General features: G+C 58.3%; 1 protein-coding gene across 1 annotated transcript in view; it reads left to right on the top strand.

Moving 5' to 3' along the window:
* Positions 1–24,704, top strand: part of Ntng2 (netrin G2) — a 50,883-nt gene that overhangs the window by 25,780 nt on the left and 399 nt on the right. The window contains exons 4-11 of the mRNA XM_023700251.1: positions 15,061–15,233; positions 17,131–17,157; positions 17,910–18,047; positions 20,509–20,583; positions 21,679–21,780; positions 22,951–23,118; positions 24,202–24,336; positions 24,540–24,704. Coding sequence (XP_023556019.1) covers positions 15,061–15,233; positions 17,131–17,157; positions 17,910–18,047; positions 20,509–20,583; positions 21,679–21,780; positions 22,951–23,118; positions 24,202–24,336; positions 24,540–24,704 — 983 coding nt within the window. The remainder of the gene's footprint in view (positions 1–15,060; positions 15,234–17,130; positions 17,158–17,909; positions 18,048–20,508; positions 20,584–21,678; positions 21,781–22,950; positions 23,119–24,201; positions 24,337–24,539) is intronic.

Here is a 24,704-nt window from a genome sequence, read left to right as displayed (position 1 = left end):
GGGCAGGTTTCCTACCCTACCCTTCCCACTTCCCTGTGGGGAGCCCAGGGCTGGGAACTCGGCCAACCCCTCCCTACAGAGCCCCGGATGTGAAGTTCTGGGGGCCTGTGGTTAGCACCCTGTCCTTGCTGAGCTCAAGTGGCACCAGATCTTGGGGAGCCTGGCCCGTGGCCCTCAGGAGGGGTGAGGTCTGCAGGCTCTGGAAGTGGTCCAGGAGGAAGAGCACCCCGGTTTCTGTTTCATTCTCAAAGGACCCCATGGTCCCCAAACATCTGGAAAGTCCTGGAAAGGCAATTTTAAGCCTCCTGAACTACAGCTTCCATTAAGGAGTGATGTGCGAGTTGGGTGTGGTATACATACCTGTCATCCCACGCTCGGGAGGCAGAGACAGGAGGATCTCTGTGAGTTGGAGGCCAGTCTAGGCTATACAGTGAGCTCAAGGCCAGCTTGAACTGCATAGTGAGATCCTATCTCAAAAAACAAAAGAGACTGAGGAGATAGCTCAGTAGAATAAGCACTTGCCTGGCAAGTGCAGGATCGTGAGTTCAATCCCCAGTACCGCAAAAAAAAAAAAAAAAAAAAAAAAAAAAAAAAAAAAAGAGTGGTGTATAACTGTGGTCCATCCACTGAGAGCTAGAGACAGGTGTGGACAGGAAGGGAGTTGGCATTCCCAAGGCCTGGGAAGCTTGGGGAACAAGTCTAAACCCAGGTTGCTGCAGGCCAGCTTTGAGCCTGTAGGGAGTGATCGTGGCTGGCCTTGTCTCAGGCGGCTCCAGCCTTGGCCTTGCCTTCTCCTGCTGGTCCTCTCTGCATGTGGGGGTTGACTCAGGGTCCCCCACACCCTTTGTTCCTGAGGTACCCTCCGCAGATGACCTCTGGTAGCTTACAGCTGAACCCCCTCGGCCATGACCCTATTTCCTTAAAGTTGCAGCACAGTTAGGACTTCGATAGCCAACCCTAACCTCCACGTCCTCCTGAGGACGCGGTTACCCCCAGGATGGGCCCTGACACTCTAGCAGGGAGCGTGTCAGGGCGGGGAGCCAACCGGAGAGCAAAGTGCGCAGGAGGGAAGTGGGCGCGGTGGTCCCACAGCAGCACAGGGGCCCGTGGACTCCGGGTGACCGGCCATGGTGGCTGTGAATGCTGTAGGGGCAGGTTGTGCCCCAAGCGACTTGGTTTTCTCCTGGCTTTGTCAAGAGTCCCGGTGGTAGGCAGGGAGGGAGCCCGCAGCTCCTGGACCTGAGCTGGAGCCCACAGAGCCTCCTGAGCCCTGGGTGTCTGGGGGCCGGAACAGGGCCCCCTGCTGACCCGCACACTTGGCTCGCAGCTCCTGGAGCCCCTTTCTGCTCTGGGGGAGAAGCACCCTGCTCTTAGCTCCTGACCACCCAGACCCTCCTCTGAGTGTGAGGTGACTCCACATCAGTCTCCAGCCGCACAAGGGAGGCTGCAGCCTCAGGGTGTTGTGTAGGGAGAGGATGGTCGCCCCTGTCCCCTGCCCTCTAGCTGTGCTCACCTAGTTCTTCCCACACAGGTCCCAGCCTGTCCCTTTCTGTAGATTTTTTTTCTTTCTTTTTTTGAGACAGAGTCTCACTGTGTAGTTCAGGCAGGCTTTGAACTCACTGGGTAGCCCAGGCTGGCTTCACACTCATGGCGATCCTCCTGCCTTAGCCTCCCACGTGCTGCGATTAGGCTGTACCCTACCCAGCCTTCACATAGATCTTGGGGGCGAGTCCCCACCCTGTACCCCACTTGCAGCAACCACATACTCACACCCCCTTCCTCTGTGGCCAGGGCTGAGTTCTGGGGTTCAGTCACCCTGAACCTGTGTACCCAGGCTGCTTCAGGGCCGCCCAGGGCCTCCCCAGGCCTTCTGCCCGGGGCTTGGCTCACAGAGCACAACTGGGGCTCTGAAGGCTGGGGACTGCACGGCATCTTGCTATCTCGTCTTGGCCCCTGAGGCCACAGCATGCAGCCGCACGGACGCGGTGACCACGTGTGGCTGCACACCTGAGGTCCTGGCTGGTTCGCTGTGGCACCAACTCCACACCCAGGGAGTCAGTGGGATGCGTGCCTTCGCTCACTCACGTCTTCGCTCATTCACTCAGTCACTTGTTCACGCACGCATTTGCTCACCCACTCGCTCATTCAGTGCTCGCTCATTCACTCGCTCATTCGTTTTTTTAGTGTTGTTTTTGTTTTGATTCCAGGAAGCGAACTCCTGACTTGGCACTTGCCAGGCAGGTGCTGTCCCGCTGAGCCATATCCCTGCCACCACTCACTCATTCATTTATTCATTTATTCATTTATTCACTCACTCATTCATGAGCGGACCCACACAAATGTGAATGTGTAGTCTTATCTGTCACACTGCCGCCCAAGGGCCTGGAAAGCAGGGCTGGCTCGGAGGTACAGAGCCTAGAGCAGCAGGGCACGGACACACACACAGTGCCGCCACCTCTGCTGTCACGCCTGGCTCCTCTTCGTCACTTCCGCAGGCCTAGTGTGGGCCCTGGCTTGCCTGCCCTTCCCTGGGGATGCTGGGACGCCATGGTGCAGGGAAAGAGGCAAGCTTGCATTCATTCACCAGCCAGGACGGAGGGCTTCTTCAGGCCTTGGTCCCACCCTGTGTCACCCCTATGTCACACACTCTAGGCCTCCGCTCCCTTGGGACAGCTCCCCCTTGGGCTGGAGGCTGCATCTGGCTCCATGGCTGGTAATACAATTTGTCAGCAGACGGGAGAGGTGATGTACGAGAAAGCATTTAATACGAAAAGAGCTCGTGCAGAAGCCCAAATTTGATTTAGACAATGAACTCAATTGCTGGCCGGGCTGTGTTCCGGGAGGACGGCGGCCTGCATTTGTCCAAGTCACTGTGTGTCACCCAGACCCCAGTCCTGCAGCCCCACCCGCTCCCCCTCCCCCGACTCCGTCTGCAGGGTGGCCTGGTGACTCGATGGCTTCAGGGCCCTGTTTCCTGCAGGACCCGTCCGCTGCACCTCACCAGTCAGCAGGAAGTCCTCCTCCAGCATGGTCCCAAATTTGCCCTGTCCTTCTGGTCACTTTTTACCCCTATGCCCAGTGGACTCTGTGGTTCTCTGCTGCCTGCTCCTTGCTCTAACCTCTGCCAGTCTTCATGCCACCTTGGCAGGCCAAAGCCCCTTCCCTGCTCCACCCACAAGAGAAGGGAAGATTCCCACTGTGACCCTTGGCCAAGCCCAGCCTTGTGGCCCATCCTGACCTTGTCCAGCTGCTGGCTGGACAGGGGAGCCCTGGGCCACCTCTCATGTGACTCCCCAGCCCTTGGGTCATGTCTTCCTGGCTGCAGGCACCTGAATCCCTTGGGGAGCAAGAGCCCTTGGTGGGGCTGCACAGCACGCCACTAACTGGCCTTCCTGTGGGTGCTACTTCCCTGTCACCCAAAGTCCCCTGAGAGAGGTTTTGCCAAACGAATGAACAGTTTTTACGGTGAGTGGATGGCTCTACCTGGGAAGCAGCAGGACTATCTTTCCACCTGTCTTCCAAGGTGTCCCGGCTCCTCTGCCCCCTGTGATGACACAGGCCAGAGGGGTCAGAAGAGAGGGAAAGGCAGGCGGCCAGGATGGATTCCAAGAACCCCAGATCCCAGTGGCTTGCTTTTTGGGCTCACTCCACCTCCACCTCACACCCCACTCTGCAGGGATAGCTGTGAAGTCCCACAGGGGTCACATTAGAGGGGAGCCTTCCAGGAGCCTCCAGCTACCCCTGAGCTGGGTGACGCCACTCTGGGACGGAGCTGACCCACTTTGCTCCATCCCAGGTGGATCCTCTCCAGACACCCAGCTCCTCTCCTTTTGCCGCCGGCAGGGGAGAGAAGGGCCCGACTCACGATTCTTGTGGCACATCGGTGCCAGGCCCGGGTCCAGATGGTGCCCCTGCCGGCAGCTCCTGGGCACTGCACGCCCTCCCTGTGAGGCAGGGCACGCTCCTGCCTGGCACGGGCTGGTGTCCCTGCCATCCTCCGTGTGGCTGTCAGACTCCCGCTGGGCCTGCCACTGTTCCGAGGACTGGGGCTGTCTGGGACGCGCCTTCCCTGGAGGTGAGCCGGGCCCTTCTTGGAGCAGTTGTCACCTCCTGGGGCTCGTTAGGGACAAGCCAACTCCAGAAAAGGAACAGCTCAGCGGAGCGGGCAGCTGCGGCCCTGCGTCGGCAGGCAGGTGGCAGGGCCAGCTTCCAGCGGGCAAGCAGTGCCCTCATGCAGCCAGTGACGGGAAGCAGGAGGTGGGACAGGGGCCTTTCTCCGCCACTTGGTGATCAGGGCAGGCAGGGGGGCTGGCAGGTGAAGGGCAGGATGTCCCACTCAACTCGAATTTCAGGTAAACAGGTGACTCTTGGTATAAGTAGACCCTAAATGTTCCTTGGGATACACTTAAGCTAACCAAGTTATTATTGTTTCTCTAGAATTTGAATACAACCTGACATCCTTATTTTTTGAGGAGACTCTCACCCTGTTAATCCCAGCTGACCCTGGCCCCGAGGCTCGGGTAATCCTCTGCTAATCAAGGGCTTCGGCCTCCTGAAGGGCTGTGACTATAAGCAGCACACCTGGCCAGTGCCCTGCTTTTGCTTTGTTTTGTTTTTGAAATAAGGTTTTGCTGTGTGGCCCAGGCTGGCCCTGGACATGTGGCGATCCTCCTGCCTCAGCCTCCTAAAGACTGAGATTATAGGTGTGTGCCCCACGCCCAACCATTTTGCATTTTTATTTGCTAAATCTGACAACCAGAAAGGGAGGGGCTTGGTGGAAGTGCAGGCCCAAGAGGCCAGTGGCTATATCCCTCCTTGTGGGGACACCAGGGGCCAAAGAACAGGCTACTTGAGCAGTTTTACGGGGTCAGCTGGCCTAGGGTGCTGGCAAGAGGGGGTGTCATCCCCTGATCTCAGCCCCAGGAACCCACACTTCCACCCTCCCCCCAGGCAGCCGTTGGCCCGTGGGCTGGGGACAGTAGCAATAGCAGAACAGCCAGAGCTGGCGGTAGTACCCTGTGTCGAACCTGCGTCGGCCTGCACAGGACGCAGGTCACCAGCTCAGACCTGCAGAGCCCGGGGCAGGGGTGTGAGCGCAGCCGCTGGGTCACCGCAGAACACACCTTTTACACACCAGGTTTGGAGCCGTCACCTCTGGCCAATGCAGAGAGGAGCTACTGAGAGGGCTCCCGCTCCTGCCTCCCTGCCCCCTCCTCCTTCCTTCCCCTCCCTCCCTCTCTCCTTCCTTCCCTCCCTTACTCATAAGATGCTGAGGCCTGCTACCGTGTACGAAGGAGCATGTGAGGCACTTGGGAAAACTGCAGTACGCAGCTGAAAATCTCAGGCACGATTCAGCTATTGCTTTGCTCCCTGACGGTCGGGGGCCCAGACAAGTGACTGACTTGGGGTCACTCGGCAATCAGCAGCAGCCCTGGCCGCAGACTCAGCACCCAGCTGTTTGTGCATCTGTGTGTGTGCACTTGTGTGCCTGGGGCACACGTGTGTGCGTGTGGGTACATGTATGTGCACGTGTGCGTGTATGCACACGTGTGCCCCTGCTACTGTCCCAAGAGTTAAAGTCAGGGGACTATGAGCATGTGTGTGTTTGCAGGCACACAGGGTCCACCACGCACACGTACACACACCCGTGTCACCCTGGCAGGGCCTAAGGGAGCTTGGCGCTTCTCACCTCGACCTTAGGAAGGAGAGGGGAGAGAGGAAGGCAGGGGGTGTGGACTGGCCCGCAGTGTGGGAGGGGCGTGGCCAGGCGTGGCCACCTCAGCTTGGTCACCACCAGCCTCCGAAATGCGTTCAGAGCTCCTGTCCCTGGGCCAGGTTTCGTGACCTGGGCCATCACTGGCCTGGCCTGCGGGGGTCTTGTGTCCCCATAAGGTGGGAAGAGTGGGCTTTGTGCGTTTCTGCGGGATTTGGTTAATAATGCACTGCCTGCCTGCGCGAGTGCCCGCTAAATTATTTACAGTCGTGCTTATTTATTCTGTCCACTTCACCTCCCCAGGGCCGGTGGGGCTGCGGAAGAGAGATCAAGGGACAACAGCCGCAGGGTGGGGGCAGCCCGGCTCCAGGGTGGGGCAGTTCGCCCTTCGGGGGGGCCCTGTGTCAGAGCTCCAGCGGTGGGAACTGTAGGCCCCGACCCGGTGCTGCTCCAGGCCCTTCCTTCGTTCCGCGAGGCCCCTGCTGTGTGCCCTCCGCAGGCTGCTTGGCCTCTCCATGTCCCTCTCCTTGCCTGCCAGCGGCAGTAGGAATGATGGACCCCTCCCAGGGGCTGAGGAAGCGCTCACACGCCCGTCCACGGCTGTGCAGGGCCCTGGTGCAGATGCATGCAGACCCCGCCGCAGCTGGCCGTCCCGCAGCCTTCTCGGCTCAGCGACTGGGCCACCAGGGAGCACTAGGCACAGGAGGAGAGCGATCTGGAAGGATGCTTCTGCCTGTCACCACCCAGCCAAGCCCTTCCTGCCCACTCGTGTGCCCGGAGCCCACCCGCAGGAAGCCTGTCACTTAACAGCTTTAAGCACTCGGCGCGATCCACAAATGTGACGAACGTTTCAATTGTGTAAAAAATCGTTAGAGTAACAGACACGCTGCCGCGAACCCCCATCCTCCCAACATCCTGGCCGCTTTCCGGAGCCGCTCTGGATAGCTCTTTCACCAGGGTCTTTGAATCATGTAGTCCCGGCAGCCTTCGGTGCTGTGAGTGGACTCAAAGACCTCTCCTCCTCATGGTCATTTTTACGCTGGGGAGAGTCAGAGGCCACCCAGAGCCAAAGCTGGTGAATAAAGGGGAGGAGGACACGGCGTGACCTTTGTATGGCCCTGCCCTTCTGCGGGATGGCGCTGGGCAGCAACATCCTCTGAATTTTTTTTCCCACATCCTATAAAGAAACTCATGAAAGAGGACTTTCCGAGCTGTTCCAGAATGTGACAAGAAGGGCGGGGCGGGTGTGTACGAAGGCAGGGGGAGGATTTTGAGGGGATCTGTGGCTATGTGTCTTTTAAAAATTTTTAAAATATGAAATTCTTTTTCTGGTGGTACTGGAGATGGAACTCAGTGGCAGGCGCCTGTGCCACTGCGCTGTGTCCCCAACCACCACACCATGTTGTGCAGCCATCACCTCTGTCAATTTGAAAGCACCGAAACGCCTGAGGATGCTTCTTCCCTCGTCCTCATCCCTAACTCCCTCTCCCCATGCTCAGCCTGCTGAACCCATGCACCTACTCTCTCTAAAGACTTGCCTCTGCTCGGGCATTTCATATAAATGAAACCAGGTGATATTTGTCCTTTTGTGTCTAGTTAATCTCACTTAGCTTGCGTTCGGATTTCATGCATGCTGCAGCTGAATCAATGTTCCATTCCTTTTTGCGGCTGACTAATATTCCACCATCAGTATGCACTGCATGTTGTTTGTCTATTGACGGATGCTGTGGCTGCTTCTGCTTTTGGGGTATTACAAAGAGCACTGCTGTGGGCCTTTGTGCACAGGGTTTTATGTGGACAAATGTGTTCATTACTTTTGGGGTATCCTGAGGTAGAATTGTTGGCTCCTGTTGAACTCCTCAGTTTCCCCTTTTGTGGACCTGCCAGACCTCTTTCCAAAGGGGCTACAGCATCTTGTGTCCCAGCAGCAGTGTGGCAGGCTCCAGTTCCCCGCTCTTTGCCAACACTTAGTGTTATCCGTCTTTTGACTCTAGCCACCCCTGTGGCTGTGACGTGGCATCTCCTCGTGGCCAGCGGTGGGGCATTTCTTTCCATGTACTTTGTCGTTCAGCATCTTCTTGGGGAAACACCTATCTAGATCCTCTCATCATTTTCAAAACTGAGTAGTTCATCTTTTTATACTGGCCCTGAACTCACCGTGTAACACAGACCAGCTTCCCACTCGCAGCGGCCCTCCTGCCTCAGCCTCCCCCCAAGTGCTGGGATTACAGGCCTGAACCACCACACCAGGCAAGATTTGCAATTTTTACCTCTTATGTAGGTTTCTTCTTTGTTTCTTGATGGTGCCCTCCGAGGCACAAGAATATCTAGCTTGGCTAAATTCCACTTTATCTGGTTTTTCTTCCCAGTGCCTTTGCTTTGGGGTCCTAGCTGAGAAGCCACTGCTTTGCCCAGCGTCGTGAACATTTACCCCTGCGTTTCCTTCTAAGAGTTTCTTCGCCTAGATCTTTGAGCCATTTTGAGTTATTCCATATAGAATGTGAGGACAGAATCAAACTTCGTTCTTTTGCTTGTCTTTATGCCACTGTACGAGTTTATTTCCTTACCAACAATTTCTTTAAATTAATGTACTTCAGAAATTTGGCCTCGGGCTGGGGAGATAGCTCAGTAGAATAAGTGCTTGCCTGGCAAGTGCAAGGTCCTCAGTTCAATCCCCAGTACTGAAAAAAAAGGAAAGAGAAAGAAAAGGAATGAAAACAAATGTGGCCTCTTCTAGGCAAACTGCAAACTTGATGAACATGAATACAAAAACAGATGCAAGAACACACAACTACTGCTTTCCACCTCATGCACCCCCCAGGTCATCCCCTCTGGGTGAGGACACTGGTTTCCACGAGGTTTTTGGTGGGAGACAGCACCTCAAGGACTGAGAGGAGCGGGGCGGCCAAAGGCTCCCTATGGAAGGCACGCTTGGCCTGAGCCGACGCTGTCTCAAAGGGAGTGTTAGAAGGGCCAGAACCCAGCGATGCGCTCCAGGCAGGGCCGTGGCGCGTGCAAAGCCCCAGGGGTGGGACAGACCGGGCGCGCACAGCTGGACAGGGGCGTGTCGAGGCAGAGAGGGCCAGGGCGAGGGGGCACAGGGACGAGCCGCGAAGCGGGGCCGGCGGGATCTCTCCAGGCTCTGCAGGGAGCTGGACAGACCACAGTGTCCTCCCTGCTCCTACAGAAGACAGGAGAGGGGTGAGGCAGGCGGGAAGGGCAGCCATCTGGACGGGGCAGGAGCGGCTGCCCCCCGCGCCGGGCCACCTAGGCCTGTCCGGCCCTGACACCTGTGCGTCCCTTATCATCACCACAGTATGCTGCTTGCATGCCTCTGGACTCTTGTGCATTTTTAATAAGCCAAGGTCAGTGTTATCACCCAAATTCGATGGCAGTCTTCTCTTTATGTAGCCGATGTTTAAAAATATCCCTTCCTCGGGCCAGCAGAGTGGAGTACGTTCCTGGTTTCACATGTCAAGGGTGTTCCTTGCGGGCTGGCTCAGTGGGGGATTAAATAGGATTCAGGTGAAACCTCCCCAGGTCAAATGCATTTGGCAAACAAACTTTTCTCAGGCCAAGTCGGGTGGGCTTCTCTCCTGCAGGATGGTCAGAGCCCCTGGGCACCCCTGTGCCCGGCACCCTGGGGGTGAGCGGGGGGGGGGGGCTTGGAGCAGCAGCTGCCTGACCAAAAAGGTCTCTGTGCAGAGTGCCCTTTGCCACCGCCTCTGGGTGCCAGTGTGCCCAGGATGGAAGGCTGTCAACGACAGGACCTGCGTTTCCCAGAGCCAAGCGCAGAGAAGGCTCGGGTGTGTGTGTCGAGGCACAGGGGCTGGGCCTCCGTCGAAGAGCAAGCAGGGTTCCGACGCCAGCAGTGTCCCAGCTGGATGGGCAGAAAGGGCTTTTGGGCATCTTGAGCATGCCTCCTCCAAAACGCTCAGCATCAGATGGGTTGGGAAAATTTTATCTTTTTCAGAGTTTTTAATATTTGCATCTGTAAGGCATGCACAAAACTAAGGTGAATATTTAAATTTTTAGAAGTTTGTTACAGTAAAAGATACATTGTCATTACCAGTAAGCCCCTGAAACCGCACCCAGATGCTTAGAGCCCCTGAGCCCACCGCCCTTGTCTTGTCCTGGAGCAGCTCAGGAGACCTCCTTCCCGAGGGTCTTTCCGTCACGTGGTCCTGGCTGCCTTCGGTGCTGTGAGCGGACCCAAAGCCCTCTCCTCCTCGTGGCCATTCTGACTGTGGGAAGAGCCAGAGGCCACACAGAGCCAAAGCTGGTGAATAAAGTGGATGGGGACAGCATCATGCATTCACGGCCGTCTTCCGCCTGGATGGCGCCTGGCAGCAGCGTTCTCCATATTTTCGCCATATCCTGTAAAGAAACTCAGGCGCCGGGGAGATAGCTCAGTAGAATAAGCGCTTGCCTGCAAAGAAACTCATGAAAGAGGACTCTCAGAGCTGCTGCAGTCAGTGGCAAGAAGGACGGGGTGGGTATGTTTGAAGCGGGGCAAGGATTTTTGAGGGGAGTCATTTCTTTGAATTTAAACATTCCCCGCCTATTTTGATCACACCTCTTGGGAGAGGGACCCTGCTCTAAGCGTGACATTCGTTCAGGCTTCATGCGCTTCGCATACACACTGCCCGAAGCCCCTTGCTGCGGCACTGACACCTGCGCTGCGCCTGTTCCCTGTCCCGTGAGGTCAGGTGTGAATGTTCCGCCTGCGGCCTCGGGTCAGCCCTCCCCGTTCTGGATTTGGGCGCACTCACGCTTTGGATTTCTGATTAGGGATTCTCAACCTGCGCAGACCTCGGGGCCAGCTAAGCCTGCTGACGTCCACTTCCAAGACGCCGGCTTCCAAGCAGCCCCAGAGCCTGGAGGCCCGGTGCTCCTCCTGGGGGGTAGACTGGAGCGTGGGAGTGAGCACTTGCCCAGCCTGCGCTCCCGTCATGCTTTTATATGGAAAATTTTAATAACTGGAATTACATATAATGATGTGGCACACCCTTATAGGATCATTTAGAGTAGTGTCATGGCCCTAAAAATCCTTTTACATGCTTATAAAATCCATCCCTGCTTACTGTGGAAGAAGTGTGAAGCGTAAAAAGTGACAAAGAAGACAAAGTAAAACTCATGTGGGGCTCGTGCCTAGCGCCAGGCGAGTGGCGTGACCACCCTGAGCCCCATGCACGCGTTCCCCCAAGGGTTGAATGAGTCCCTGCAGGCTTTCGGCCACTGTGATCTTTTCATTCCCATCAGGAATATTCCTGGCGGCTTGGAATCATCTCAGGCCGTGTGATCTTACCGCTTCCCCTGTCTGGGTCTCCACGCTTCCTCTGGGGCTCCAGCCTGTAAGCCCACAGGCTGCCGGGCACTCAGGAAGCGACCTTCCTTGCTTGCTGTGGAGGGATGGAACCCAGGGTCTCTCACACGCTGGGCAATGATCTGCCACGGAGCTGCCCATGGCCACCAGAGAGCAATGAGCAGGCGATGAGGGACCTCGCCTGTCCGGGCCGCCTCGCATACCCGTCTTGCCAGGCGCCTGCCCTGCTCTTGTCCCCGTGGACCCAGTCTCTGGTGCAGCTGTGGTGTGCAGTGTGAACTGCACAGGACACAGCAAGCCCTCTGGTGGCTTCGGGTCCCTGGCAGAATAAAACCCAGCCATGGTGCCCCGGCCAGGTGCTTGTTAAGCTCCTCACCTCCTCTGTATTCAGGGTCTCTCCCCATGCTCTTGCTGTTTCTAGAAGGTTCTCCCTTTGGCCTGGCCACTGTCCATCCTCCTTCAAGTTCTAGTTTAAGATAGAGCTAACTGTTCAGCTAATGCAAAACTAAGCATTTCTGAGGAGACTGTTACCACAGATCTCTAGAAAGCAATAACAAGGACAGCTTCTCCCAAGGAAACAAAAAGATGAAGACCAAGAGGCTTAGGTGATCAGCACCCCCACCCCGGGCCTTTAAAAACCCAGGCGTTGCCCCGACTCTTGTAGCAGGGCTGACTTTTTCTTGATGAGTAGGAAACGTGTCTAGGATGTGTGTTGGGCTTAGCTGCCCAGGCATAGCTTGTCGAAGAACAGACCTCAACTTGACCAATCTGCCTACAAAGGAGTAAGAAAGGATAGCTCAGTGGTGAGCTCTCACCTACCATCCATGAAGTGCGAAGCTCTATCCCCAGCCTCCCAAGATAAGAGAAAGGCGGTAAGATCCATCTCCGTGCACTGGTCAGAATTGCCCCGCGTTCCCTCAGCGCACCTCGTAAGGCCCCTATGAAGCTTGCACGGCGTGTGTGGATTCGGCAGGCTGAGCACTGTCCTGTGGGAGTCGTCACTGCGCCTTCTCTGCAGGACGCTGGAGGCTGCGCTCCAGAGCCTTGGTCATTGAGTGTGGCTTATCACAAGCTCTTCTTTCCCTCCGACGGGGTTGTTTTGTGTGGACACCCTTCTTCCTGGAAACGGAGCCTGCACCCTGCAGACTGAGTTAGGACCCCTTGCCCTGCACTGTGCCCCTTCCTGTGGGCATCTTGCTTCCATCCCTGGGGTGTATTTGTTACGATAACGAACCCATGAAGATTCACAATTATTAGTCAAAGTCTATCGTTTACAGTGAGCCGCTCTGGACAGAGCCCTGGTGTCCACCATCGCAGCATCTTACAGAACAGTTTTGCTGCCCTAAAATCCGTGTGCTGTCTATTCGTCCTTCCTCCCTGTCACCCCATCACTGATTTTTGTCACCCGGTGAGACCCCATGCCCCATCCCAGCAGGAACTGTCTGCTCAGGGCTGTCATACTTACTGTTCCCAGCCCAGCACCTGCCACGTAACAGGTGCCCTGCACATCTTTCTCTTTGCATATTTTAATAAAAATAAGATTCTACTAAACATACCAGACTGCGATTTGCTTTTTCCAAATATTGACACTATATCTTGGAAACCTTCCCATATCATAACATAGGGAGCATAGTCTCTCTCTTCAGCTCTGTGTCATGGAGAATTTCCAACACACTCCCAGAGGAAGAGGGACTTGACCACGACATGGCTGTCCCTCTCACTGCAGCTTGTGGCCTGCCTCCTTTTGTCACCCTCCCTACCCATGTCCCCCTCTTCTGTGCTGCTCAGAAGCCAATCTGTCACCAGATCATTTCGTCTTAAATACTCCTCTTTGTGTCTCGGAAGGACAAAGACTCTCCAAAGCAGAATCACGTCCCATCCTCGCCCCTCACATACACCAATTTAATCTCACCGAGTACAGCCAAGGTTCTGATTTCCAAGGGCCTCCTCATTCATGGACATCCCATTTGATTGGTGGCATGGGGCTGGTCAGCCCAAGAGGCAGCCGGGTGCTTGTGTCATCTGTGCCGTCGTGGGGGCCTGCCTCGGGGGGGCCCCCATGGTCTGGGGAGCCTCTGTCTGTTGGGTCTGTATTCCCTGCACCAGGCGCTCACTTCTGAGCTCATCATCTGGGATCAGGCCAGCTGCAGCCCCTGGGTGGAACTGATTGTGTCATTGTGAATTTCTTGTCCAGAGTTTTCTTTTTTTTAGGGAAGGGTCTATAGGGTGCTCAGGGTCTCACTACTGTATTGGACTCTTAGTGATCCACTTGTTTACAGCCTCCCAAGAGCTGGGATTATAGGCATGTGCCACCACACCCAGTCTCAATTGCTGTCAGCACAGCAGGCCCAAGGATTGAACCCCGCCCCTGCACCTGCTTGCAGGCACTTTAATCCGCCGAGCTATTTGGCCAGCCCTCTTGTCCAGATTTGACTGGATTCCAGTTGAGTCTTTCCAGGTAGTGGGTTCGCCTGGGGTAGGGTGTGCTGTCCTGCGGGAAGAGCACTCTCAGGCCACTCCCATGTGTGGTGTCCAGCCTGGTGCAGCTCAATCCCGGGCCCTTCATTTGGGAGGGGCTGCAAACTCTACCATGCAATGCGTCTATGGAAGGAAGCCCCCCTGGCAACTTTCAGTTACCCTGAGGTACAGCTTACGTAGGACAGGCAGGATCAATGCCTGATTCTTTCCCTTTATTTACTAGTTTTCAGAATCATGAGCTGCCTATGAATATTTGAATGAATAAATGAATAATGCATGTGTGGATGAACTGGCTGGGTTGGGGGGGTCCCTCTGTCACCCTGGAGGTTGTCACATAGGCTCCCGGCTGACAGCACAAGGGTGGCTGGGACTCGGTCTGTACAAGTAGGACCTGGAGCAGCTCTTGCTACCTGTCGGCCCTCCTCAGTCAAGAGCAGAGGTGAAGCTGGGCCTAGTGTCACATCCAGTAATCCCAGCCCTTGGAGGCTGAGACAGGAGGTTGGCAAGTTCCAGCCCAGCCTGGGAAACTTAGCAACTTCGTGAGGCCCTTTCTCTAAATACAGAATGAAAAGAGCTGGGGATATAATCCATTGTGAAGGCACTGGGCTCCATCCCTGGTGCCAAGAACAAGTGGAGGTGATTAAAAGCCACCCTGCTAGAAATATAGTGTCTCGTTAGGTATGGCGGTGCCTGCCTGAGGTACCAGCACTTGGGAGGCTGAGGCAAAAAGATTGCTTGTAAGTTCAAGACCAGCCTGGACTACATACTGAGGCCCTCCCAGTTGGGAGGGAGCGAGAGGGAGAGAGACAGAGAGAGGGAGGGAGGGAGGGAGGGAAGGAGGGAGGGAGGGAGAGAGAGAATGAGAATACAGAAATCTGGACAAAGGATTCTTATCACCGCATCCAACAGGCAGGAAACCCTAGATTATGGTTAAATACGAAGCGTCCCCCAAAGACCCGCGCAGGTCTCAGGTTGCAGCATAGTGACACTGCTGGAAGGTGGTTGGCTCCCACGGCTGCCCTAACTTCACCAGTGGGCTAGCCCGCGGGTGGAATCAGGATTTGATGCCAGTACTGGGAGAAGATGGAAATGGGGGAAGCCCTCACTGAAGCAGTGGGTCATGGAGATGCGACACTGGGGACTATGTCTCTGGCCCCAGACCCCTCCTGTCTCAGGCTTATTCTGTCTTTCTCTGCTTCCTGGCCGCTGTGAGGTGAGGCTTCCTCCTCTAGGCCCCTCTGCCACATGTTCCTGTCTTGGCGCAGCCGGCCCTGGCTCTGGGAACACCGGAAACGGAGAAGCTAACGAGCTGCTCCGAAGGCGGATCTTATCAGGCTTTGGCCAGTGATGGGACACAGACTAACACGTCCTGGAAACCACAGTCCAGGCAGAGGCGGGCCCAGCTGCAGCCGTCCGGGCAGCGTCCAGGCTGGTGGAGGCCGCAGGACGCCGCGGACCCTGGCACAGGAGGGGGGCCCGGTGCCGCACGCACAGGCCCTCGCCCACGCGCACGCTGACGCTCTGCCCTCTGCGGTCTCCCCAGGTGCAAGTGCAACCTGCACGCCAGCCTGTGCTCCGTGCGCGAGGGCAGCCTGCAGTGCGAGTGTGAGCACAACACCACCGGCCCCGACTGCGGCAAGTGCAAGAGGAACTTCCGCACACGCGCCTGGCGCGCCGGCTCCTACCTGCCGCTGCCGCACGGCTCCCCCAATGCCTGTACGTATGTGTCCCCCATACCAGCCGGGGGGCTGCTGTCACCTGGCCCTTCATGCCCAGAGCTGTGGTGCACACACATACTTGTGCACACACACACGCGCACACACACACACGCATACAAAGAAACACGTGCACACACTAGCAGGCATGGACACATGACACGCAGACTTGCGCCTGCAGGCACACACATCTTGTCAGGAGCCTGGCCCTCTACCACAGCTTCTACAGCAGACCTCTCTGCAGTTCCTCCGCCGGCCACACAGGAGACCCCAGACAGGTTTCTCAGCCTCTTTCCTGTTTCTCGCCTCCTTGACCCTGGATGCAGGGGAGGAGCCCTGCAGGATGCCCGGAGCAACGGTGCTGGAGCCTGCACTACGTGGGTGACTGAGACCCAACCCCCTGCAGATGGGTAAACTGAGGCCCAGCCAACGTCAGGGCCCAGCTGGTTGTACACTGAGCTGAGCCAGCACTGGGACTCCAGGCTGCTTCCTGCATCCAAGGCCAAAGCCATGGCTGGGCCATGGATGTCCCGCCCGCCTGGGCACCCTCCCTGCACCCCTGAAAGATTTATGTGGCTTTAGGCTAATCAAAGTAGAGTGTCACGGCGGGGCCATGACAGGCCTGCGGTGCGTAGGCTGGGGCTGGTGTCCTGGCAGGCCTTTGAAGGGTGACTTGACGGGCATCTCGCAGCACTTGGGGCCTTCAAAGGCACTGGGACAGCTTGCGGTGCCAGCGGCCACCTCCTGCCTGCCCCTTCCCCCATCTCTTTGTGTCCCGAACCTTTTCTTCCGTTGCTGACACTTCCTGTCTGGCTGGCCTCTTGCCTGCTCCATCTGTCCAGCAGCCCCTTGCCTGGCCCGTCTGGTCTTTTCTTTTTTTTTTTTTTTTTTTAATTTTCATTTTTTGGTGGCACTGGGGATTGAACTCAGGTCCTTGTGCTTGCCAGGGAAGCACTTATTCCACTGAGCCATCTCCCCAGCCCTACCTCTGGTATTTTCTTCCACCTGCGCAGTCTGCGGGGCTTCCTGTCCCTGACCCAGGGCTCCGTAACTGTCCCCTGACCCCCTCCCTAACCACTCTCCCCACATTCTCCTGATCCTTCCCTTTCCAGTACCACCTGCTCCTGCCTTTTCTCCCTCACCCCCTCCTCGCTGGAGCAAACCCTTCCATCTCTGGTCCCCCAGGTACAAGGCCTCTGTGAGGTTTCCTCCTCCCCACTTCCTGCCTTGGATCCCAACTCCAGGAACTCACTCTCCTGCTGTCCGAGACTGTGTGTGTGACCCAGTCCTTTGCTGCTTTGGCAGCACAGCCTCTGGGGCCCAGCCTAGCTGTCACCTCAACCCTGGGGTGTGCCCACCCCTGTCCTGCCTCCTCCACTCAGGAAGCCTGAGTCCTTGCTCCCCCATGTCCTCCATGTGCGACACAGCACGTGCCCCAGCTGGGGCTGGCCTCGGCCCCCCTGCCCACTGTCCTGTCGTCCAGCCAGTCCCCGCATGAGGAGGAAGCGGCTCCTGCACCCCCAGGAGTCAGTCGGTCGGCAGGCTTGCATTTCCTAGATGGGGGCACACACTTTCCCCAGCTGGAGGTCCTGAGAGTCTGAAGTTAAGCAGGAGAGGAGAGGCGTGCTTGGCATTTATCACGCCCTGTAGGGAAGCCACAGCCCCTGGTCTCAGTTTCTCTGTCAAAAAAGTGGGCCAGTAGCAGCAGCCCCTCCCCTTAGGCGGCAGCGAAAGAAATGGGACAGTTGGCCAAGTTCCCAGGCAGGGTTTGACGGATCTCAGTGTCCTTCCTTGACCTCCGTGGGCTCCTCTGCCCTGCCCTGCCCTGCCACACTGTTCTCCTCAACTGTCACAAGGCCCCTGGTCTGACTGCAGCCTGTGACCCTCTTGTCTCGCAGGTGCAGCTGCAGGCTCGGCCTTCGGCAGTAAGTACAGCTGGCTGCATGGGGCTCTCCTCAGGAGGAGCGGGCAGGATGGGGCTTTGCTAGCCCTGGGCCTGGCCACTCTGCTCCACCCCCACCAATCACACCCATCCGCTTCCCCACCCCACCCCACCTCCACCTCTCCCTGGTGTCCTGTTGCAGCCCTGCCGTGATTGGCTCCCAGACAGTCTCAGGAGCTTCCTTAGCGCTGCTTTGGAAAGCTGTGGACCTCGCGTGGGTCCCTTGACCTTGGGGCTCCCTGCTTCTCCTGTTCTGTGCGCAGTGCCACAGCCAGCCCTGACCACCTTGAGGCTGAAGCATACCTATCCCTTTGCCCTGTGTCCAGCCACGCAGGGCACCTGAAGGAGGCCAGGGAGTCCTGAGAGCTCAGGAGGGGGAGGGTGGGCCAGTGGGGGCAGAACTTGGTGGTGTCTCGTTTAACCCCAGAAACCCCACTCCCTGGGGAGATTTGTTAGCAGCTCTGAGTCCCAGCAGGAATGGCCTAGCCAAGGTCAGGCTGGCAGCTGGTGGCAGATCAGCTCTGAGGGTCTCTGGGACACAGGTCTCCCTGCCCCAGGACTCTGTGGGTGGGGACAGCCCTCCCCCACTGAGCTGGGGTGCTAGTAGGCAGAGAGGGCACTGAAGGAAAGTGACCCTGCCTGGGACCGGGTCTGCACAGCCACACTCACAGGAAGTGGTTTCTCCAAGGTGCCTGCTTGCTGACCCCTCCCTCCTGCTTCCTGGTCTCTTCCCAGGCAGTGGCAGGTCCCGGAAGGACCCCGCCCCCAAATCCCCTGTGGCCACTGTGGCCAGAAGGGGGGGACCCACGACTTCTACCCCCTCCACATCTACTACCCAGGCACCCACAGCCCCCAGAAGCCCACAGCCCACAGGTGGGTGCCAGGCTCCAGCCAGTGACCGCTGCTGTCCCCTGCTGCTTGTAGCCAGTGTCCCTGCCTCACCCTGTGTTGGGGGTAGCAGGGCGCAACTCTTAGAGTAGAAAATGCTGGTAGCACCTTAGAGCTTCCAGAAGCAGGCCAAGAGGGCTTCCAGGAGAACACCGGTGCCTGCCCACACCCCAACCCTTACTCCTGCTCCTCCAACACATTCTTTGGTAGACCCTGAGGCCAGTGTGGCCCATGGGTGCTCATCTCAGGGTCAGATCAGGAGCTGTCTCAGGCTCTGCCCCCTGTCGCCCCTCGATGCTGGGGCAAAGTTCTGGTCTCCCCTGGACTTCCCGGAATCCGGGGAAAACCTTGCTGATGCCTGGAGCCTGGAAGGAACCATCCTGGGGGTTGGGGCATGGAGTCCAGGGACCACTGCTGCCTGTCCCACACTACCCCCTGCAGGAAGGACTGCGTGGCAGTGCCCTGACCTTCCCTGACAGGCACAAGTTTCTACGTATAGGAACCCCTCATCACGCTAGGCTGTCCAGGCAAGCCAGAGGGACCTACCCAGCCTCTCCAGGTGACTGCAGTTGCTGCTACAAATCCCCTTTCTGGGCACCTCCCTGTGGCTGCTTGTCCTTGGCCAGCCAGGGCACTGGTAGGGTTCCCAGGAGCCTCCTGGCCCAGCACTCTCTCAGGGAGAAGGACAGGCAGGGCTCACTCATTCTCAGCCACCTGAGACCTGGGCTTTTGAAAAAATATATTTTATTTATTTATTTATTTATTTTTGCTGAGCCTGTGCTAGGTGAATGGAAGTAAAAATAGTCACGAAGGGGGAGGGGTACGGCTCCAGGCAGGGGGCTGTGGGGGAGCAAGGCCAGGTGCACTGGTACTCGATCCAAGTCTGGTGCAGGGTGACCAGGTGCAGGAGCAGGCGGCAGCCCCAAGGCAGCAGCCAGCGGCCTGAGCCTGCCGTGCTGGGGGACCCTCACCACACCTCCATCTGGATCCCTGTTCCTATGATACCAGCTCCAGGTGGGGGCAGTGGGGCCCTCCTGGCTCAGAGCACAGCCTAACTGCACCCCAGGGCCCCTGCTCTGGGACAAGGAGGCTGTTATTTTCTGTTATTATCCCACTGGGGAGGGGACCCAGGCTTAGGAAGAGGCAGCTGGGTTTGCATTGTGTGCATTACACCCCACTGAGGCTGGTTTTCAAGAAAGAAAAGAGAAGCAGCAGCCCAAGGCACCAGGGTGCTGAAGCCCTTCTGCCACCCAGTGCCACTGATCTCAGGCCCTGGGACACCGGGAGGTGGAGCTGTCCTTAAGCCCTGGCCTGCGCAGCTCCCCAGTTCCAACGGAACAGCCGGGGTCTCCATCTGCTCCTGGCACGCGGCACCTGCCACCTGGAGGACGTTCCTGCACACACCTCAGCATGTCCTGGGGAGCCCGGCAGAGGCCTTGCCCTTGCCCTTGCCCGACCCCCAGAAAGGTCTCTATCTCTCCAGCCCCTTCCCACAGGTACCTTCTGGCCGGAGGCCGGCTGGGCCCTGATCCCCTGGCCAGAGGCATGGCCCTCCTGCAGTGCCAGGTGGAGCTCTGCAGCCGCTAATCCTTCCCGGGGAGCGGGGAGCAGGGGAGCGAGGCTCCATGCAGAATGCCTTTCGGGCTGCTTTTACTGAGCCTCTAATTAAGCCCTTGCCAATTTGGGTCCTGCGGCCTCCGCTCCTCATTGAACACCGTATTAATGTCAATTTGATGTCCAAAGGCTCCCGGCTCCCAGCTGGGAAGTCTGCCGCACTTTTTAGCGAGGAGATTTTCTTTGTCTCTGCCCATCAGCTCTCGCGTGGGTAATCCCTTTAAGAAGTGAAAACATCAGCCCCCTCCCCCCTTCTGTCCTTCGAATTCTCCGTGCATCCCTTAGTGTTGGAAATGAGCACCAAGCTCCAGAGGGGGGACTCATGTCGAGATCCCCAGTGGAAATGAGCTCAGGGCAGGGCTCAGGGAGGTGGGAGGGTGGTGACACTGAAGGACACTTGGATCCCTGGGCGGGGCAGGACCAGAAGCCGTCCAGGTCCCCTCCAGGGACATCCGGCGTCCTGGCCAGCACACACCTCCTCTCCCTTCTGCGGCTCAGCCAGACAGTACAAAGCCTAAGACTCCTGGATATAGGACCAGGTCTAATGCCACCTTCAGGAGGAACAGAAGCCACACATGGGGTCCCCAGACTCAGATGTCCCCCTGAGGAAAGGACTGCCCCTACACGCAGATTGTCAGTATGGGGCCCCTCTTGTCTGGCTTCTGTGTATACTGTCGTAGTGTAGACGCTGCCTCTGTAGTGTCTGGACCGACTTTTCAGCCAATGTAGACAGCTTCTCCCTAACAGTGCTGTTTCCTACCAGGGCCTGTGGGGCTACGGGACACCGCACCCTCAAATAACTTGGTTTCTGCTCTTCTTCCCCCCACCCAAGAATGGACCAGGCCGTCTACAGTGGCCCCCTTTGGGCAGAGCCCCCCCTGGCCCCAGGCATCCTCCCGCGCAGAAGGTAGGGCTAGGGTGGGGCCTTCTTGGCTTGGGTGCTTCCTGACGGGTTGAGGGGAGAGGTGCAGGGGTGAGGCTCTCAGTAGCACAACCCCTACCTCCAAACTCTGCCCCTGTATGAGGGGTTCAGGGCCACATCCAGCTGCCGTCCCAAGTCCCTCTCCCCCTCCCCAAGGGGTCTGGAGCACTTGGAGATGCAGAACCCTCTCTCTGGCCACTCAGGCTCACAGACACGAGGGCACAGACAGGGGACAGGGCCAAAGGGGGTGGCTGTGGGCAGCAAGGGGACGTGGCACATTCAGGCAGCAGTGCCAGCTGGGGCAGTGGCTGACACTGTGGACTCCGCTGATAGCAAGGGAGGAGTGCCAGGCCGCAGCTGGGCACACACAGAAAACACGGGGACTGCTTGACTCTCTGAGAAAGGAGGCTGTCCCCAGCCACCCGTTCCCAGGCCTGTGTCCCTGCTGCAACCCCACCTCCTTTCGCTCCAGCTCCCCGCAGAGAGAGGGGCTTTGAGCACCCTCTGCTGGACAGTGACTGCAGGCTGGCCCACCGTTAGGGTCGAAGGTTCTGGGTGCCCTGGGCCACTCTAAATGGGGGCGTTATCTCTGGCTATGGGGACAAAGACAGCAGTGGCCATCTCGTTCCCTTCCCTGCACACACTGAGATGCCACAGACTGCCAGATGGTAGTGGAGGCTGTGATTCCCAGAACGGGCTTCTTCACCCCAACTATGGGACTTGGCCCAGGTGGTGGAAGGCAAGTGCCACCCTTGTGCTCAGCTTGGTGACCCTTGCAGGTGAAAATCCAGGAATGGGTTCCAGAAGACATCCAGTGTCAGTAAATGTCTGCGTGGAGGATGCGGGGGGACAGAGAAGTCATGTGGGGGTCAGATGTAGTCAGTCTCGGAGAGGGGGTCAGGGGCTGGCTCTGCAGGGTACTGAGAGGGACAGGTTCCCCACCTCAGGTCCATGCCAATATGAGCAGGTGACAAGGCTGCCCCAGGCCTAGCGCTGGCACCTCGGAAGTCTCTGTCTAGCTTTTCCCTGGGTGCCTGGGAGCCATGGCAGACAAAAGAAGCTGTTTCTCATTTCTCCAAGCTGTGAGCACCTCTGCCACTGCCCACACCCCTGCCAAGGGCTCCAAACTCTTCCAGCTCAAGCCTAAATCTCCTCAAGTGATGCCTGTGGAAGAATTCCCAGGTAAGCAGAAGGCCTGGCACCGGCCCGGCTCTCCCCAACATCTCTGCTCACCTCCACTGGACAGAGAACAGTGGCAGGCCCTGTGCACCTGCCTGCAGCACCTGGGTCAAGGTGAAACAGTCTCTCTTCCCCCTGGCCTCGGGCCCCAAGGGAGCTGGGAGCAGAGGATGAGTCAGAAGCCAACGTGGGCACAGCGGGCAGGCGCACGGCAGGCAGAGCAGCTGCTGGAAATAGCCTGTCCTGGCTCCCCGGGGAGGAGCAGCCCAGGGGCTCCTCTTGACTGGCACAGAATCTGGGACACTCCAGTCACCAACACTGCTCTTGGGACACTGGGAAGATGCTTGCCTCCTAGCGACGTCGGCAGGGGCATGGTGTAGGAGTAGGTCTGGGAGGCCCACTGTGGGAACGTCCTCCGTCACAACGGGCACACTTCATGGGCTGTCTCCAGGGTCCCCCATGTGTCCAACCCTGCCCCTTCCGGACGGTGTGAGTTCCACCCCCGAGAGCTGGGTCCCAGGCACTTGTGAGACTCGGCAGGGCAATCGGGCAGGGGTCAGCCTAAGACCCACATGATGGTGGCACTGGAAAATACCCCATGATGACAGAGATGGCGCCCTGGTGCCACCCAAATTGGGGAGCGGCCAGGTTAATAAGGAAGGGAACTGCAGGGGCAGGGACAGCGGGCGCGTTCCTCTTCTCCCCCTTCCAAAGCAGCACAGAGGAAGCTCCTGGCCCACCCCACCTCGCCCAGCATTCCTGCATGCCTCCACCCATCCATGCCGCCCCTGGGATGCAGTGGTGATGGCTGGAGCCCCGGCAGCCCTCCCTGAGCTCACCATCTGGGTTGTAGCCCCGCCCTCCTTGCATGAATCACTTGGTAATCTCCCTGGCAAGTGGGCAGCTTCAGAGGGTGGTCAGCCTGGTGCCAGGCTGGGCATGCGCAGGCGCTGTCCTCGGGCCTCCTTAGGTTCTCCTTGCAGCCCAGTGCTGGCAGCTCTGTCTCTTCTCAATGCCATGGGAGCAGTTGGGGACATGAGACCTGCCAGGTCCTTTTCCAAAGACACCTCTCTCCCTGCATGTCCCGGAGCGGGCGGGTCCTCCCTCTCCTGGTGCCTCAGTCTCCCCCGGTGCTCACTGACCGTTGGCGTTTCCCCCACTTGGCTGACCCAGACTGCGAGTGCTATGGCCACTCCAACCGCTGCAGCTACATCGACTTCCTGAACGTAGTGACCTGCGTCAGCTGCAAGCACAACACACGGGGCCAGCACTGCCAGCACTGTCGCCTGGGCTACTACCGCAACGGCTCGGCTGAGCTGGATGACGAGAACGTGTGCATTGGTGAGTGCAGGCGAGTGTGCAGGGTGAGCTGGGTTCTAGGGTCCGCCTGGCTGCCAGGGCTCCCACTGGAAAATCTGGAGGTGGCTCCATCCGGTGAAAGGCTTGCTGTTTATTTTGCCTTGTTTTGAGACTGCGTCTCACTGTGTTGTTCCAGCTGGCCTTGAACTCACTATGCAGGCCAGGCTGGCCTCAGACTCTCAGTGATCCTCCTGCCTCAGCCTCCCAGGGCGAGGAGGACAGAGGTGCACTGCCACGCTGGCGTAGGTGGAGTTTCCAGTGCTCCTTTGTTGCTGACAGTGCCCGTGAGCACTTTCTAGTAGGTGCCAGCTTCTACAGCTGTAGGCCCCTGGCCCCCTTTCCTCATCACCTCCTTCCAGGCCTGGCAAGGGTTAGGGAAGGAAGTCCCTGGAAGTCCTAGACCTAGAAAGGGACAGCCAGTCTCCAAAGGCCAAGTCCACAACCCTGACCAGCACCCACCAATCTGGAGGCATAGCGCTCCCCGCCCCCCCCCAGGTGGGAGGACTCCACCTCCATCCGGAGCAGCCCTGTCCCCCACAGAGCCCAGCTGTCGGCCTTGGTCAGCGTGAGCCTTCAGATAATGTCATCAGCACTAAAGTGACCAAAACAATTGCGCTGCCAAGCACAGGGGCCAGCTGCACGGCCACCGTGCAGCCTCTGGACCCGATTAGAGGAGCCCCTTGTCTTCTCCATCTCCAACGGCCCAGCATCGGACTTAAGGGAGACGGAGTTGGGAGGAGCCCTGGGAAGCCAGCTGGGGCTGAGGGGGCCACAGAGCAACCCCCGGCCTCCTGGACAGACGCCAGCTGGCCCCGATGAGACGCAGGCCACCTGCCAGGCCCTGCCCTCAGGGCACGATGGCCCAGAAAAGTCACTGCTGTCCCCTCCAGTGAACCAGGGGCGCAGGGACAGGACAGGCCACACCGCGACAGGGCCCAGCAGAGTTCGCTCCCAAGATCTGGACCCCTGGTGTTCCCGTGCTTCTCAGACGCGGCTTGGGGAGCACCGGGTAGGGGTGGGGAACCAGGCGGGGCCCTGACGGCGCCCATGCCCGTGTCTGCCCAGAGTGCAACTGCAACCAGATCGGCTCGGTGCACGACCGGTGCAATGAGACCGGCTTCTGTGAGTGCCGCGAGGGCGCGGTGGGGCCCAAGTGCGATGACTGCTTACCCACGCACTACTGGCGCCAGGGCTGCTACCGTGAGTACCGGCGAGCGCGGGTGGGGGGACGCGGGGGGAGGGTTGGGGGCGGGGCAGGTGGTGGGCGTGGCCTCATGGTGCCGGGGGAGGGGTACGCCGGCCCGAGGGAGCTGGGAAGGAAGTGGTGGTGCCGCGGAAGGGCGGTCGAGGAAAGGGGCAGCCGGGTCCCGGCCGCCCGCCGCTCACGGCCCCTTCGCCTGCAGCCAACGTGTGCGACGACGACCAGCTGCTGTGCCTAAATGGGGGCACGTGCCTGCAGAACCAGCGCTGCGCCTGCCCGCGCGGCTACACCGGCCTGCGCTGCGAGCAGCCGCGCTGCGACCCGGCCGACGACGACGGCGGCCTGGACTGCGACCGCGCGCCCGGGG

This window comes from Octodon degus, unplaced genomic scaffold, assembly GCF_000260255.1.
Source record: "Octodon degus isolate 3935 unplaced genomic scaffold, OctDeg1.0 scaffold00123, whole genome shotgun sequence".
NCBI lineage: Eukaryota > Metazoa > Chordata > Mammalia > Rodentia > Octodontidae > Octodon > Octodon degus.
This window is presented reverse-complemented; position numbering and strand designations above follow the sequence as displayed.